Source organism: Hirundo rustica, chromosome 9, assembly GCF_015227805.2.
Source record: "Hirundo rustica isolate bHirRus1 chromosome 9, bHirRus1.pri.v3, whole genome shotgun sequence".
Lineage (NCBI taxonomy): Eukaryota > Metazoa > Chordata > Aves > Passeriformes > Hirundinidae > Hirundo > Hirundo rustica.
Window position 1 is genome coordinate 11103396 of NC_053458.1, and position 15703 is coordinate 11119098.

The 15703-nt window shown below is 46.6% G+C and overlaps 2 protein-coding genes across 6 annotated transcripts in view; one reads left to right on the plus strand and one right to left on the minus strand.

The window, feature by feature from the left end:
- SZT2 (SZT2 subunit of KICSTOR complex) overlaps nucleotides 1-469 on the minus strand; it is a 54901-nt gene extending 54432 nt beyond the window's left edge. For all 5 annotated transcript variants that reach the window (XM_058421803.1, XM_040073222.2, XM_040073223.2 and 2 more), the window contains exons 1-2: nucleotides 431-469; nucleotides 111-236 (exon numbers count right to left, since the gene is read on the minus strand). In XM_058421803.1, the coding sequence (XP_058277786.1) occupies nucleotides 111-236; nucleotides 431-460 (156 nt within the window). In that variant the 5' untranslated portion in view covers nucleotides 461-469. The remainder of the gene's footprint in view (nucleotides 1-110; nucleotides 237-430) is intronic.
- Nucleotides 470-495: 26 nt separating this feature from the next.
- MED8 (mediator complex subunit 8) lies at nucleotides 496-9972 on the plus strand. Its single transcript, XM_040073227.2, has 7 exons — nucleotides 496-542; nucleotides 3160-3278; nucleotides 4310-4454; nucleotides 4827-4967; nucleotides 5373-5454; nucleotides 6436-6684; nucleotides 9508-9972. Exons 1-7 carry the CDS (start codon nucleotides 537-539, stop codon nucleotides 9570-9572), a joined length of 807 nt encoding a protein of 268 aa, XP_039929161.1. The 5' UTR covers nucleotides 496-536; the 3' UTR covers nucleotides 9573-9972.
- The last annotated feature ends 5731 nt before the right edge of the window (nucleotides 9973-15703 follow it).

Below are 15703 nucleotides of genomic sequence, written 5' to 3' on the forward strand. Positions count from 1 at the left end.
GGAAGAACCAAAGAAAGGAACGGGGCTCAAACGCTCTGCAGGGTGCCGGTGCTGCTGAGCGGTGCAGCACCAGGTGCGATGGCACCATCCAGCCCTGAGCACCAACTCACCAGCTCGGGCTCGGGCACGGCCCGGATGACCTGGTGCAGGCGGCTGAGGACCCAGGCGAGCCGCACGTTGCGGGAGATGCGATAGTCCTTCTTCATCAGGAGGAATACGTGCCCTGCCTCCTCCACCTGCGGCGGGAGCACAGCGGCACGGGTCACCCCCGGAGCAGCCCCGGCCAGCGCCCGCGCCGCCGCTCACCCCGGGCTGCTCCGGCCCCGCGCTGCCGGCCCCACCGCTCCCCATGGCGGCCGTGTCCCCTGCGCCCGCGGCTCGGCTCGGCCCGCTCCGCTCCCCCGACCCGCCGCCCCGGCCCCGCTCTCACCTCCCCGTCGGGCCGCTCGGCTGCCGCCATGTCGGCGCGGCCCCGCCCCGGAAGTGCCGCTCGGCCGGGCCGGCGGGGCGGGGCCGCGGCCGCCATCGCCGCCGCCATGCAGGTGAGGGCCGCGGGGAGCGGGGCCAGGGGCTCCAGCCCACCCGGGGCTGGGGGAGCCCGGGCGGGCGGCCGAGCGCGTCCTCGAGCCGCCGGTGCGATGCTGTGCCGTGCAACAGCCCCTTGTTGCAGCTCGGCTGTGGGGTGAGCGTGTGTGCGGCTGAGTGCCCCGGTCCCGCTTGAATGAAATGTCAATGGGAGAAGAAGTTAATTACTTTATTAAGTGCTGTGAACTTGTAGCATCTGTACTGTCCAAAGAAAAGAGCATTAATGACAGGTTAAGAGGCTGTAAAGATCCTCCTCCTTTGGTTTGTTTGGAAGCGCAGCCGGCTGGCCTCATACAGGTCTCCTGGTTGTCCTGCTGGAAAAGTGAAAACGGATTGTCCCGCTGTTCTTCATTTATAGCGTTTGTTACATTGTCTCTCCTCGTTTCAGCCGCTTACCCATGCCAGTCTTTTTGTTGTTTTTCACTGGGTTGTTTTTTGCTTGTTTGTTTTTTACTATGGGTATTCTTCATCACCCTTGTTGCCTTTATTAGTACGTGTTCCTACTCTATCCCTTTTCAGTTGGGGGGGACAAGAGTGACGTATGATATTCGAGATGCAAGGGAGACCTGGATTTATGAGGTGACATAATGATGCTTAGTTTGTGTTGTTTTCCTAATAGCTCCTATGGTCGTTTTTACTTCCTTAACTGCCTTTCCAGCATTGGGCAGATGTTTTCATGGGTTACCTTCAGATAATCCTGAGATCTTGTTGTTGAGTTACAACTTTATCAGCTCAGATAATGTCATTGTGTACAGAAAGTCATGGGGGTTTTTACCCCTTTGTTCTGCCAGTCAGGATTTCCCCCCCCCCCACTTTGTTTTGTCACCTGCATTGCTTTATCTTTACCTACTCTGAATTTCACCTTTACCTCTCAGTTGCTTCATATCAGGAGGCCCTTCAGAACCCCTACTAAAAGCCCTATCTTTACTACCTCCGGCCAATTTAACAAACTCTTGCTAGCAAACTCTTCAAAGTGCCCCCTCTTGGAGGGGCACACCATTCCTTGGAATCACTGGTCAGTCCTATTGTGTGCTTATTGCACTGCTTGCATCTGCTTCCAGCTCCTAATGGCTTTGGGAAGAGCCTCGGGAAGGAGGGTTGGAGTGCTCCTTGTGCAATGGGGTTTCATTCATCCTCTTGAGGGCTTCTTGGATAAGCACAGGCAGGGAATTGCCATGGGTGCATATGCCTGGCACCTCTGCAGTAAAACATTGGCTACCAGCCCAGCTTGTAACACAGGCAGTAGTTAACCTCCTTGCACAAACACAGTACACACAAACTATTGCAGGCACATTTCTTAACTGGACAGGAACTGACTAGTCCCGTTGCAAGATGCAGTAGAGTGCTTTTATCTCTTGGTGGAACAGCCAGCAGCAGTCTGCTTCATGAATCCCCTCCATGGACTGGGGATCAAATTTTAAAACAGTTGATTCAGCTGTTTTTTCTAAGGTGGTTAAAGTGAAATGATGTCCCGACAGTGATTACTGACTTGTCAGAGTACAAATAAAATAGAATAATGTTTTGTTCTCATGAACATGGAAGGTGCCTGATTATCTCTCCATAAAGCTTACACTGCTTACACTGAGCCAGTGTATTTGACCAGAGCAACAACAAACCCAATAGCAAGCATGCCAACAGCCTGAGTCACTCTATCAGCTTTCCCAATCGGTATTCCCTTTCTATTATTTGATTGCTTTGTCCCACCCTCCTCATGGATTATTATTGTACAGTTCTCAACTTACACGAGCAGTTCCTTAGGGCTGGGACTTTAATTATGTTTTGCGCAATACTGTAGTATGAGTAAGTTAGAGTAGATAAGAGGTTAGAGGCTTTTTGCAAGACTCAAGGACGTGCCTTGATGTCTTTGGCAACACATCCTCAGTCCTGACACTTTGTCTGTCACCATCCTCCCTCACCCGGAAGGAGATGTCGGTGGGGAAGATTTCTTAAACGATGTAATCCCAGCAAAAGGCAGGAGGTGAGGTGTGTGTGTGTGGGCATGGCAGCAGCCTGTTACGGCAGCCCGTGGGGCACAAGGCCAGTAAGAGCTGCCAGTTCCCTTGGCAGCTGGAAGTGTCACGTGGGCAGAAAGAAAGTAAAGAATGAGGTGAAGGGCACAAACTGGAGTCTTAAGTCTGAGGTCCTGGTACTCGTGTTGCAAAGACTGTTTTGGATGAAGACATCACAGCACCCACAGCTGCTGTCAGAAAAGGCTGAGGAAATGCTAATCTTCTTTGTTCTGGGTTAGCTGAAGTGGCTTACAAAGGTGGAGTGAGCTAAATTTGATGACTTTGCCAGATGGGGGAAAAAGCAGATGAAGTGATGATGTCTTCACTACACTCATCTAGATCTTTAACAGGGCAGCTGGCCAAGCATTTGTCTCAGGCACAAATCTCTTGCCTAAGTAGTCTGACCCAAGGGAAAGGGGTCAGTGTGAAATAATAGGATTTTTATCTCCAATGCCTCTACTTCCTCTGGAAAGGAGACTGTCTGTAGGACGGATTGGATCAAGGATGCATGGGTGTGGATTCACAATCTTTGTCCTCCTCCCTTGTCTGTCTTGCCTTTTTTTAGAGAGAGGAGAAGCAGCTAGAGCTGACCCTGGAGACACTCATCAGTCAGGTGGCTGACCTGAAGAACTCCTTGGTCAGTTTTATCTACAAGCTGGAGAACGAGTATGACCGACTCACATGGTAAGGTGTCTCACTGTTGATCACTGCCAGAGCTCTTCAGACATGGCTCAAAGGATTAATTAAAAAAAATTAGCTTCTTGTCAATAGGTTTAAATTTTCTTTTTACATTTGTGCTGGAGGAACCACTACACATCTTCCACAAGAAAACCAGTTGAAATCCATTGGCTTCATGCTGTACAGTAATAAGAGTAATGCTAACACCTTTTAATCCAGACATTTTATGGGAACTAGACTCACATCTGCAGTGAGTAGAAGTTCTCAGATGAAAGACCTTAGAGATCCACATACACTATAAAATGAGGAATGGTTCTTTCTGCATTTCTTGACCTTTTCTGGCTTTTTATGTCTCTGATATAAACTGAGCTTTTGTGTTTTGCTGATTCTGCTTTACCACAGAGTTTGAGAGCCTTGCAAGATGGCATTCTCTTCGTGGAGATTATGGAGCATAAAGATGTTATAACTGCAGCTTAATGAACTGTATGGTATCTTAGTGTCTGCCACTGCAGCAAATCTTCACAGACAAGTTAACATCTATAGTTAATGTTGCAGAAGGCAGGAGAGTTGATGAATCCCGCACAGAGACCAAGCTGAAGGGGACCTCCTTGAAAAGATTTTCAGTTATTTAGCTTCATTGTTTCTTAATCCGGATAGCCAAGCTAGAAATATTTTATTTCCTGGCTTCGGGATGAAGTCGTTTCTTAGACCTTGCTCCAGAGTTTCACTGGGAGAGGTAGTGACAAGGAAAGAAATGCTTCTCTGTGTGTTGCTGGAATCCCAAACAATTGCCATTTTCAGTGGTGCTGCTTGTAGAGTCCTTGAGATATTTGATGCATTTGAGCCATTTCCAGTGAGGACTGGGGTTTGTCCACACCTGCATATTCAGCCCCAGGTTTTACTTATTGTTCGGAGTAGACTGATTTGAGTACTAACAGTGTTGTTTCCTCACTCCTCAGCCATTTGAGTGAAGAAGAGAGAAATGCCCTATGTGGCATCCCCTTTCCATCTTCTGTCTTCTTTATTTCCTTTTCCAGGCCTTCAGTTCTGGACAGCTTTGCATTGCTCTCAGGACAGCTGAACACCTTGAATAAAGTGCTAAAGCACGAGAAGACACCACTACTGCGAAACCAGGTGATCATCCCCCTAGTGCTGTCTCCAGACCGCGATGAGGAGATCATGGTAAGACATGTCCCTTGAGTATCAGAAAGTGCTGAATGCCTGAGTATTCAGCTGGGCATTCCTCACTTCTGGGTGTAAAGGAAGAAATGGCAACAAGTACTTCTGTCTGAGAGCTGCTTTGCTGTGGGGTTTTTATCTACAAACACTTGCACTGGATACACTTTACAGAACGTGTTCCTGTTAATAGATATGTTGCTGTTACTAAACAGGCACAGTGCAAATTCTTAGGTGAGTTGTTGAAACTTCCTAATGCTCCCCAGATCAAGGTTTTCCCTGTAGCCTTGTTCAGCACCGTGGCCTGAGTCCTGGTCGGGAGCTGCCTGAGTGCTGGGCTGGAGGAGGCTCTAAGTGAGGCTTGTCCCACTATTGCAGCGGCAGACAGAGGGGCGTGTGCCCGTGTTCAGCCATGAGGTCGTGCCCGACCATCTTCGAACTAAGCCTGACCCTGAGGTGGAGGAGCAGGAGAAGCAGCTGATCACAGATGCAGCTCGAATTAGCCCTGATGCAGCACAGGTAGGTAAAGAAGAGTTTGATACTTCTGCCTCTTATCCCTAGGCCACAACATGGCCTTTAACTGCTTCCTTCACCCTTCCATTTGACAGTTTTCTCTTCTGTGTCCTTTCCTCTCTGAGATTTCTCCAGCTGACCCTGGCCTGAGCTTTGGTTTCCTCCACAGTTTCACAAGGGTATCCAGCTCTCTGGCTATTCACAGGAGGTGCCATCCAGCCAGACAGAGGCAAAAGCTATCCCATCCCCACAGTGCCCTCCTGCATGCATTAACACTGGGCACTCTGGGCTCAGCTACCAAAACACATTTGGTTACACGGATCCTGGGAGGGGAAAGCTTGTTCATTTATCTTGCTGATTTGTACTGAGCTGGAGGTATCCTGGCAGTTTCTGACAGTTTTCATTTTGCAGAAACAGATCCAAAGTCTGAACAAAATGTGCTCAAATTTGCTGGAGAAAATCAGTAAGGAGGAGCGTGAATCTGAAAGTGGAGGTATGTCACTGAGGTGGAAGTGGGGTACAGGGTTCAAGCAGCAGACTTGAGAGAGTAGAGGCAAAGTAGGTATATTGGAGAGCCTGAATTATGGGAAACACAGGTGAGCACCATAAATGAAGACATTCCAAAAGATGCAAGATTGGCTGTCCTGGAGCCCTCTAATCGGAGAAGGGAGCAGGTGGGTGCCATGTGTTTTCCTTGTGTGACTTATGCATGGGGGGAAGGTCACACCAACCCTTTGACATACCTCCCTTCGAAGAGGTCATAAGTATCTGCAAAGAAAACTTCCCAATCAACTTCAATTAATAAAAATAGCTGTGAAAATGCAGCAGCAGTGAATGAGAAAGCCTTTAGCTATATTCTGAAGGAGCCTACATGTTGATGGGTTCTTGTGTGATCCTATCTAGATAATGGGTTCTTCAGGCTCATAGCCAACCTTTTCTAGTTGTGGTGTTCACTATTCTCAGGAGTGCCACACACTACTCATAAAGGCAGTGGCATTGTTTTTACTGTCATATTTGACACAGGACCTGAGCACAGGTTCTGTCTACTATCCGGAATTAACAGTATAACTGGGCACAGGTATGGCAAAAAAACTTGCAGACACCATGTTGTTTATGAGCCTCCAAAAGGGGGTGTTTGTCTAAATCACCATGCTCATTACCTGCCATAGGATTCAGCATAAACAGCCTTTAGTGGGAGCTTTAGTGGCCCATGGAGGAGTTAGCTCACTCTATGCTCCCTCCATGAACAGATAATGCCCTGCTCTGAGTGAAAAAGCTCTTGGATTACCAGTGTCCCTTGATTTTGTAGCTCCTTTGACCTTGCTGAGACTCTTGTAGGACAGCCTGTAAGAAACTCATCTCTACTGCATGCACTAAAGTAGCTGAAAAGTAAATTCAGGACCAGCTATGCTACTTTTTAGACCTGATTGCCAAGTCTAAAAATAACTTCCAAAATAACTTATTTTTTTTACAGGTTTACGACAGAACAAGCAGACCTTCAACCCTGCGGATACCAATGCACTGGTGGCAGCTGTGGCCTTTGGGAAAGGGCTGTCAAACCGGAGACCTCCAGGCTCTGGGGCATCTGTCCAGTCGGGCCAGCCAGGAGCTGGTGCCATCATTGCAGGTGCTTCAGGCATGCAGCAGGTCCCAATGACAGGTGCACCAGCTCAGCAGCAGCCAATGCTGGCAGGAGTGCAGATGGCACCAGCAGGACAGCCAGGTAAAGTTCCGTAGCTGAGATCAGTTGAAATCCAGGGACCAAGAAAGACGAATGCAGATGTAGAGATTCTCCCCCAGTCACCTTTTAGATGTAACTAAGTATGAGGTTCCTTTCTGGCCTTAATAACATGAGTCAGATTATAATAGAGGAGTAATTCCTGTTTAAAATTGGCTCAGAGGGTGAGGTGGATCCCAGCCAACCAGCTTCAGCTTCTTAACTCCCACAACAATACTATTTTAATAGACTTAGTGAACATAGGAGTCAATATGGAGGGAGATCACAGTGTAGTTTTCAGGGATCTGTACTGGGGATTTTCCTGTGAAATTAAGGCATAGAAATTTGACTGTACACATCCAGCACCTAGACTCTAACCTAGTTACTTGTATTTGTGAAATATATCTATGATAGAAGAGTTCTGTAAGGACAGTTCAATTGGGTGTTCAGTTGGGACAGAAATGAAAACCAAATGCTAGGAATTTCTAGAAGAGCAACAAAGATACAGAGGTTATCTTTAGGCCATTCTGTAAATCCATTGGGCACCCACACCTGCAGTATTATGGGCAGTTCTGATATCTTCTCTGCTAGTGGCCATAGCTTTGGGCTAGGGAGAAGAAACTGGAAGACTATAAAATCCCAAATTATATACAGCAGGCAAATGAGGAATGATTGTTCATTGTCTCCCATGATACAGAAGGATTGGTGAAAGTGCACCAATCAAAATGTGGGCTTGTAGATTTGGAACACAAGGGAGATACTTTTCTGAATACTAAATAATTACACTGTAGAGCACATTGCCTAGTGTGTGATAGGCAGATAATATTTATGTGAAATGGAAAAATAAGTAAGTACATAGTCTTCTGGAGGAAAAATCAGTCGACATTTAATCATGAGGATACCAACCATTCCATGACCCTGAGCCACAATATGTTAGAAGTAGAATAGGTATTCTGCAGGGTTATCACTGCAGGCTTGCCCTGTTCTGGTATTCCTCCTTACAAATCCTCTGCTGTCAGGAATGGGTTTGGCCTGGGGGACCTACAGGCTAACCCTGTACTGTCAGAATGTTTATGTTAATTGCGATTTAGGATATCCAATATCCTAATTGGTGTTTTCTTGCCTGTATATAATAACTATTGTTCAGCTGTGTACTTGAGCAACAACATTGATCCTAAGTTAAGTATGTATTTATGTAAGAGTTAGAAAGTCATTTCCAGTGTAATTTGGTAACAAAGAAGACCTCACTTGATTCCTGGCTGAATACCCAGAGACACTGTATCCAGGGTGGGGCAACAGCCGCTTCTGTGGGCCGAGCAGAGTGCATGTAAGGAGGGCACTTGTCCAGCCTGTGTGAAGGGGAAAGTACCTCCCGGTAAGAGCAGCTACAGTGGGTTTTGGCAAAGGTCACTGCTCTGCTTTTGATAGTGTCCATAGCTGAGGCTGAAAGAATACAAGAACAAAGTATATCTTGACCATAGTTGTTTTGTAGGGATTTTATGCCAGAGTTTGGTTTGATACCATTTGGTACAGTAGCCATTAATTTCTGCAGTTCCTCTTTGAATTACAGTTTCAACTTCTACAACACCTATGGCAGTATGTCCTGCAGCTTTATCACATTTTGCTTAAAATCTTGACTATGTTTAAATATTCTGCTTGATAATTTGATTGCATTCTTCTTTTTTACCCGTGTTGTGAGAAATGGTGAATGATCATTCCTCAGTTACCTTCTCCATACTAGTTTTCGTGTTTTGGAAATCTGTCATGTCCCCTTCCTTTGTCTATTTTTAGGTGTGTTTTCCCTTAGCTAAGTCCTATTCTCTTTAATATGATTTTATGTGAAAATTATAACTTGGACCATCTTTTTCACTCTTACATGCATTTTTTTCTGGTTGTTCTCAAGACTGGGAACACCACAACGACTCACAGTGTCTCAGATGTGGGTGAACCATGCAGTTCTGTTCACTATTGCTTTTGGGGTAATACCTAATAGTATTTGTCTCCTGATTGTTAGTGATATCTATCAGTTACCCTTCCACTCATTGCTGGCAATGACCCACTATGGATATGTTTAAGAAAGTTTAATAATCTTTATTGTTTTAGGGTTTTGCTTATCAAATCTTTTCTTGTCCTGCTGCACTATAATTTTAACTCTCAGAAGTTATCTCTTTTTTCTGCTTCAGTTTGAAGACACTGAAGGAGTGTATTTTGAATATCCCTCTCTGCTGGTCTTTAATCACTGTTTATTTTTCAGATCGTTGTAGTTTTATCTAGCACTCTACACTTACTGTAAGCTGCTAGTAAGATGTCTTTGAACACACTCCCGTGTGAGATTGGTATCAGCAGAGAGTAATAATGCCCAAGAGGTGGATGTGGTTACACGAAATTAGGAAATCTGAGAGGCTTAGTAATTTAAATATACACCCTGTCTATAAATAATGCTACAGGGAAGGGGATACAGACTGTCTGAAATGGAAGTGGACACAGTCTGGGTTCTTCTGTGTATGCTGCTGCCAGCAGCTTCTATGAGATTAAGTCCAACATTCCTGTAGGAGCTTCCTGACAAAGAGAAGGGCTTGCTGAGGATGAAAAAAGAATAGAATTGGGGGGGAAGAGAGGAATTGTCAAGGAGATTTGTCAGTAGAGAAAGATTCTGATTTGTAGAAAAGATTGATTGTGTAGGGCAGAAGCTGTAAGGTGCTGTAGCAGATGAGCCTGGAGTGGGAATGAAAAAGCCCAGACAGGGTTGTTGTGAGTCTTGCATGTTCCTGAGCAAATGTCCTCTCACACTGCTGATTTTGCACTGCTTTTTCTTTTTTCTCTCTCCAGGAAAAATGCCAAGTGGCATAAAAACAAATATAAAATCTGCCTCAATGCATCCATATCAGAGATGAGTTGAGATGAACCAGACCTGGGGAACAGCAATATTTGTTACTGCTGCAGGCCCCACACCTGGATTCCTTCTGGGACTTCCAAGTCCCTTCACATATCCACACACTATATCCGGGAAGACAGGGTTTATAAAGCGCTTCCCTGGATTTTATTTAGTGCTTGGTGGCTTGTGTGGAGCTGCTGCTGGCCATGTCTCCTGGACACAAGTACTTCTCTGTTCAGCCAGAGCAGAGAACTTTGCTTCTGGTGTTGATGCCATCTTCTCCAGGTCTGGCCTGGAGTACAGCTACCCTTTCCTGATTCTGAACCTGGAGAGCTGCACAGAGCTCCTTGTTTCTGCTTGTTCACTTGGTATGTTCTTTCTTTATTCCATATTGTTTAATAAAGACCTTGTTATGCTCACTGTGAGACACTGGTGTCCATCTCTCAGGTCATAAGGACTCTTATTTGCCTTTGGGTAAGGCTGCATAGCAGCTCCAATCTAAACCACGCTGAAAATGTTGGAGGCCAAGTGCTGGAGCTCAGGTTTATGTGTAAAGGGGTGTAGTAGAGTGAGTCAGCAGGGTACAAACATAAGCAGCAAACATCTTGGGCATTAAGAACCAATTATGGCTATACCCCAGAAAGCAGAATACTGGGAAGGACTATTTCAAGGCCCACAGCAAGAAGGCAGCATTTGAGGAACAGATGCACAGAGCTTTTGTATTCTGATGCTGCAGCAAACCCCAGCTGAATCTGATTTCACTTCCATGCTTCTCTGCTTCTGTTTTCTGTAAAGTTTCTTAGCTGCTTCAGGATTAATTTATCACTTCAGAAAAGTATTTCAGTGTGTCCAAGACTGTGACACTTCTGGATGGGCCAGGTTGTGAAGTCTGGCCCATTTCTCTTAGGAACTGGGAACTGTGAAGCCATCTCTATTCTACGTTTTGCTTTTCAGCTGTAACATATAATCTGCCTAATGAGAGATTCCTGGGAGACAAAAGGGTGGGAGCACATGCCCATGGAGCCTGCCCATACATACAGCACTATCCTAAAGGACAAATGTCCTGCCTCTGGTGCCCTTGCATGGACTTCCTTTTGACTTGTGTTGAAAGCCAAGCAGTGTGTTTTACTCAATAGCATCTGTCAGCAATCTTCGGGTGAGGAAATCTCCACTCAGCAGATACAGCCTGCAGCTGCTCCTGCAACTGCTTGCCTCTGAGCTAATCAGATCCAGCTTATTTGTGGAGGCTGTGAGCAGTTCTCCCAAAACAAAACCGTCCACAAAGCTGTGACTAGGGCAGTTATTGACCCATTTTGATGTGCTGGCGCTTGAAAAGCACTGAGCTGAGAAGTAGAAAGTTGGGCTGAAAGCACAAACAGCTTATACAATAGCAAAGCTGCTGCACTACAAATGAGTCCGGTGACGTGTCTGCAGTGGCACCATCCCAGCCAGACTGGTGGAATTGCTTTTTGCTCCTAATGAACGTGGAGGTCCTGGCTCTCAGGAATGCCACTGACTGCAGCAGGGAACTGGTGTGAAGACAGTGGAGGTGTGTTACTGGTTCCAGTGTGAGTGATTAGTGCAAAAACAAGCCTGACAGCCAGGAAGTAGGAGCCTGCAGGGTTATTCCTGTGATGTGCTGAGAACCATGAGAATGGCTGTTCCCTGCTCCGTCTCATGTCCTTGCTTTAGTTGGAAAGGAAGGCGGAATACTGTATGTGTCAGATCCTTGGCACTCATCATTCATGGAGCCTCAGCTCTAGGATGCTGCTTCACTTCTTCCCCCCAGACTGGCTTCCTTATAAAGCTAAAATACCTCAGTGCCAGAGCTCGGGGCCAGCAGCTGGCTGGAATGATTCGGGCAGCCTGGGATACAGGCAGGGCATGGCTGCCAGCTACCCACGCTAACCTGAGTAAAACACCTCCCAAAAACGCCTCCAGTGGGGCAGGCCAGACCTTTCACACACTTGGACTGGAGGAAGGGAAACACAGGCAGGGTTTTTTTCCGTAGATTATAGAGCAGGGAGGCTGGCCAGGCTCGGCAGCGTAACTTCCTGCATGACACAGGCTGCCGCAAATTAGTTCTTGTGTAAATTAGAGCACCGTTGTTAGGAAAACAGTTGATTTTAAACTGATGTATCCCTGCTACAGTGGCTGGTAGGTTGTTCTAGAAAATATTTTCCTTGTTGCACCTTACATTGAAGCTGCATTTCTTTAATTCCCTTCAAGTCTGTGGATCTTCTCAGGAAGGAACTGAGCCTCTGAGTTGTTAGTACCAGAGGAATCAGATATTAAGATCGAGCTTTCCTGATCCTTTTTTATGACAGACTGAAATGATGAAAGTCCCTTTTGCTTTAAGGCATATTTTCCATTCCTTGACTCGCATCCAAGTCTCCTTATGCATCTGTGTCCTTTGGGACACTGGACTAGGACACACTATTCTAATTGTGGGAATGGGAAATTCAGATGTAGAGCAACTTTAATCTCTTATCCGATTGCTGCCAGTGCCTGAATGTTTAAACAGGGAATAGGAACAAGCCTTTTACCCATAAAGTCACTGTGGAATTCATGGTCCACTGCTTGTCACTGTGGTCTGCAAGTCCAGCAGGGATTCGCTATTCCTGATGGACTGTGTCAGAATAAATGTACAACCCTGCTGGGTCAGGGCAAAGGCTCAGGCTGCATTCGGCTGTGGCAGGGGCCAAGCGAGTAACTGGGAAACACACTTCCTGGGAGCATAGAATGTGCTGCCATTCTGAACCCTTATTGTTTTTTCCCCCTGCCTTATCCAATCCCTTTTGAACTCATGTCTCCCTAGTAAGATAATTTTGGCAGGGAGGAGGCTCAGCCCTGGCATGGCAGGTGCTGCTGTGCTGTCTGGCCTCCTGTTCGTGTGCAGAAGAGTGATTGAGAAGGGCACTGGTTTGTTCTGGTCCCCCAAGCCTCCCTGCAGTACCTGCCAGGCTCTGGTGCAGACAGTGGAATCTGTCACTGCATGGCCCCGCTGCCCCAGGGATGTCGAGGGTTCCCAGGACAGCAGGCTGACATCATGACTTCGTGTTTTCCAGGTAACCAGCTTTACACTATTTAGCACTCCCTGCTGCAAAAACATGCTCAGTACCAGCTCCACAGGGAGCAGCTCCTCTCCTGCCTTGCACTTGGCCAGGCCGCCCTTGAGCTTGTTCCTTGATCACACATGCTGCTGTACCAGCTCTCTGATCATACAGTGCCAAAAAATTTATCATGTTAGTCTGACAGACTTATTGTCTGTAATCCTTGTTGATTGGTATTTATATTTCTCTGCTTTAAGTCTTTATTGATATGATCACATATTTTTTGGTCATTATTTTGCATGTGGTGTCTGTCAAATAGACACACCTGTTTACAAGGCCATCCTGTTTACTTTTTTAATATGCTGGCATAACATCAACTTGCTTGTTCTTTGGAGCTTCTCCAGGTTTGCTTGTGTTACTGGATCTCAACATTAACAGTTTGGATTTTTAAAAATGGATGTTATTATTTTAGATACAGGATACCCAGGCAGTTGAGTTTTCAGCATTTGCCTTATGCAACTGTTGTTTAACATCCTCCTGAGTTACTGTTAGGATTAGAAAGTGTTTCACCCTCATGACAGGAATGCTTCATCAGGCTTCCTCCCAAATGCAGGCGAGAGATATTTATTGCCTTTCCTTCCTGCCCAGCTACCCACAGGCCCACTGTTCCCAGTCTGTATTGCACATGCAGCCATGCTGGGTCATGCCCACAGCCTGTCCTGCTGCTGCCCTGGGCCACATCATCTCTGGCAGCCATGAAGCTTAGACTGGTGCCACCACTTCCCTGCATCTCCCTGCATCCAGTGATCAGCATGACCAACACCTGCTGCTTGTTTGTTCTCTCGTCCTTCCCCAAGCAGCGATGTGCACACAGATGTCTTCTTTTGTAGGAGCGAGCAAAACATAACACTTTTGTTTGTTTTTTTAACCCACAGATCTTTTAAGCGGGTGTCATTAAGCCTTTATAGTGGATGTGAAGTATGTGAGGTGTGAGGGAAGAAGTGGCTGAAAAGACAGGGGGACAGATGAGTGAGGGGAACCTGCACAGGTAAGGCAGGGTTTCGGTGTGGGCTGCGGGGTTGGTTTCCATCCTCCTGCTAGGATAGGATCTTTCTGCCAGAAACATCTGGGACCAGAGGAGAAGTCTTGTGGTGGATGGATTCAGAAAGCTAGAGCAGTTTTTTATGCCAAGAAACAAGATAATGGCATGAGTGCTGCCGAAGGGTGTTCAGCCAGGATTTTCATCTGCATTGTTTACAAAACAGCTTCACCTGCAGCTCACAGAGGAAAGACAAACACATGGAAACAGCAGCAAAAGGTGCATCTTAACTGACCTCTGAAATGCTCAGAGTCTGCTTGGAAGTCAAAGGCACAAAGGGTAAGTGGTCAAGTGGTGGAAACAGCTCCCCAGTCAGTCTGTGCTTTTCCCCAGGCTCCCTGCATGAGCTTGCTGGCCCCAGGAGAGGCAGAGCCTGTCTGTGTGACAGCTGATGCCTACAAAGGAATACACAGGTGTTTTCAAAAAAATCCCATGGATCTCCTCCTTCCACCCAAGTGCAATAAATCTTCAACTGTCTTAGACATAAAATGTTCCCACTTTGTACCTCACAGAGAGGCTGTGATGGTAAAATCTCACGCTCAAGAAATGGAATGTTTGGATGTATTTGTAATACATGCCATAAAAATAGTTCAAGCTGTTGTGATTCTACAGTTTATTTATTGTCCCTATGATATTGCAGCTCTCTGGCTGGATCCAGGAACACTGCCTTGGTGGAAACCTGCACTTAGAAATTAATGAAAACCTTCTGCAATTTCCTTAGGGGTAATCCTGTATATGAGAGCAATGCAAAGCATGCTGTCTGGCTCCTCTGAAGGAGAAACCTCTGTCCTTTTTATTTTTTTGGTGTGTGTTTTTTAAAGAAAGGAAATTACTGCATGTGTACTTCTGACTGAGATGCATGCTTTCTGAAGTCAGGGGTTCAAGAGCTGTAGCTCCTGCAGCAGCTATCTTATCACTGCTGCTCAGATTCTGTCACTGATTTACCTGCTTGTTGTAAGGCTTCTCCCTTTGCTACCATCATGTCCAAGCAGTTTCTACACTGAAATAGCAGTGGGTGCTATGCCTGCCTGGTAGGTCAGCTCCTTTCCTCTGAGTAAAGACTGCCCCAGGGTACTTTTGCATTAAGTTTTTAATTTGCTGGCCATACATTGGGGTAAAGGCCATGCTTTGGGGCATTGCTGCCTAAGAGTGTTATTTCAAAGCTGCAGCATTTCCCAGGATGTTCCTCTTTTGAACGCAGACCTCCCCACTCTATGCCTGTTGCCAGGTGTCTTTGGTGGGATGTGTCTGTCTCCCACTGCCACGTCCCATCCTTGGGCTCTGCCCACCTTGGCATGCAGCACAGAGGTGTGCTGCTCCCATGGGAATTTGGCTTTGAAACGTGCAGCGGATGTCTACATGCAGTTTATTTTTGGTACTGATGCAGTACTGAAGCCAGGGTCCTGCTGTGTGATATGAGAGAGATGGCTCTTGTCCCCTGCTCTGTTGCAGCAGCGTGGCAGGACTTCAAAGCTCTGCCCTAAGAGCTCACAGCAGTAGCTGATACAGGAACAGCTTGCCCTGGGAAACATGTTCTGTGTAAGTGGGGCTGCAGAACCAATTTTGGCTGTCTTGTTTTTGTATATTTAGGTTCTTTTGGGCATCACAGCAGTAGAAACAGTGTAAATCATCATCATCATCATCATCATCATCATCATGGCACAGCCTGTTTTGCTCCATTCAGCAGAACAATGCATCAGGTCGTGACTTGATTGCACATGGAGCTGTACAGGAGCTCCCATGTGTGCAGCTCCAGCCGCAGAGCGTGGGCTGGGCAGGGAGCTGGGCAGCATTAGGGCTGTGGGCAGGAGGAGCCAGGCAGCCCTGGGCTGCAGAAGTCCCACTGCAGCTGCTGAGGAGATAATGACTCACAGAATGCTTCTGTGTGTGCATCCACCATTGCTCTTAAATGTTGGCATTCACTCACACGGAGAGTAAAACCAATAGGAAATATAGGAGTGTTCCAACCTACATTTTGAGCATGCAGCTCCCTCTCCC

Coding starts and splice junctions, on each gene's coding strand:
- MED8 (XM_040073227.2), top strand. Junction 4,455..4,826: donor ACCGCGATGAGGAGATCATG/GTAAGACATGTC, acceptor CCACTATTGCAG/CGGCAGACAGAGGGGCGTGT. Junction 5,455..6,435: donor GCGTGAATCTGAAAGTGGAG/GTATGTCACTGA, acceptor TTTTTTTTACAG/GTTTACGACAGAACAAGCAG.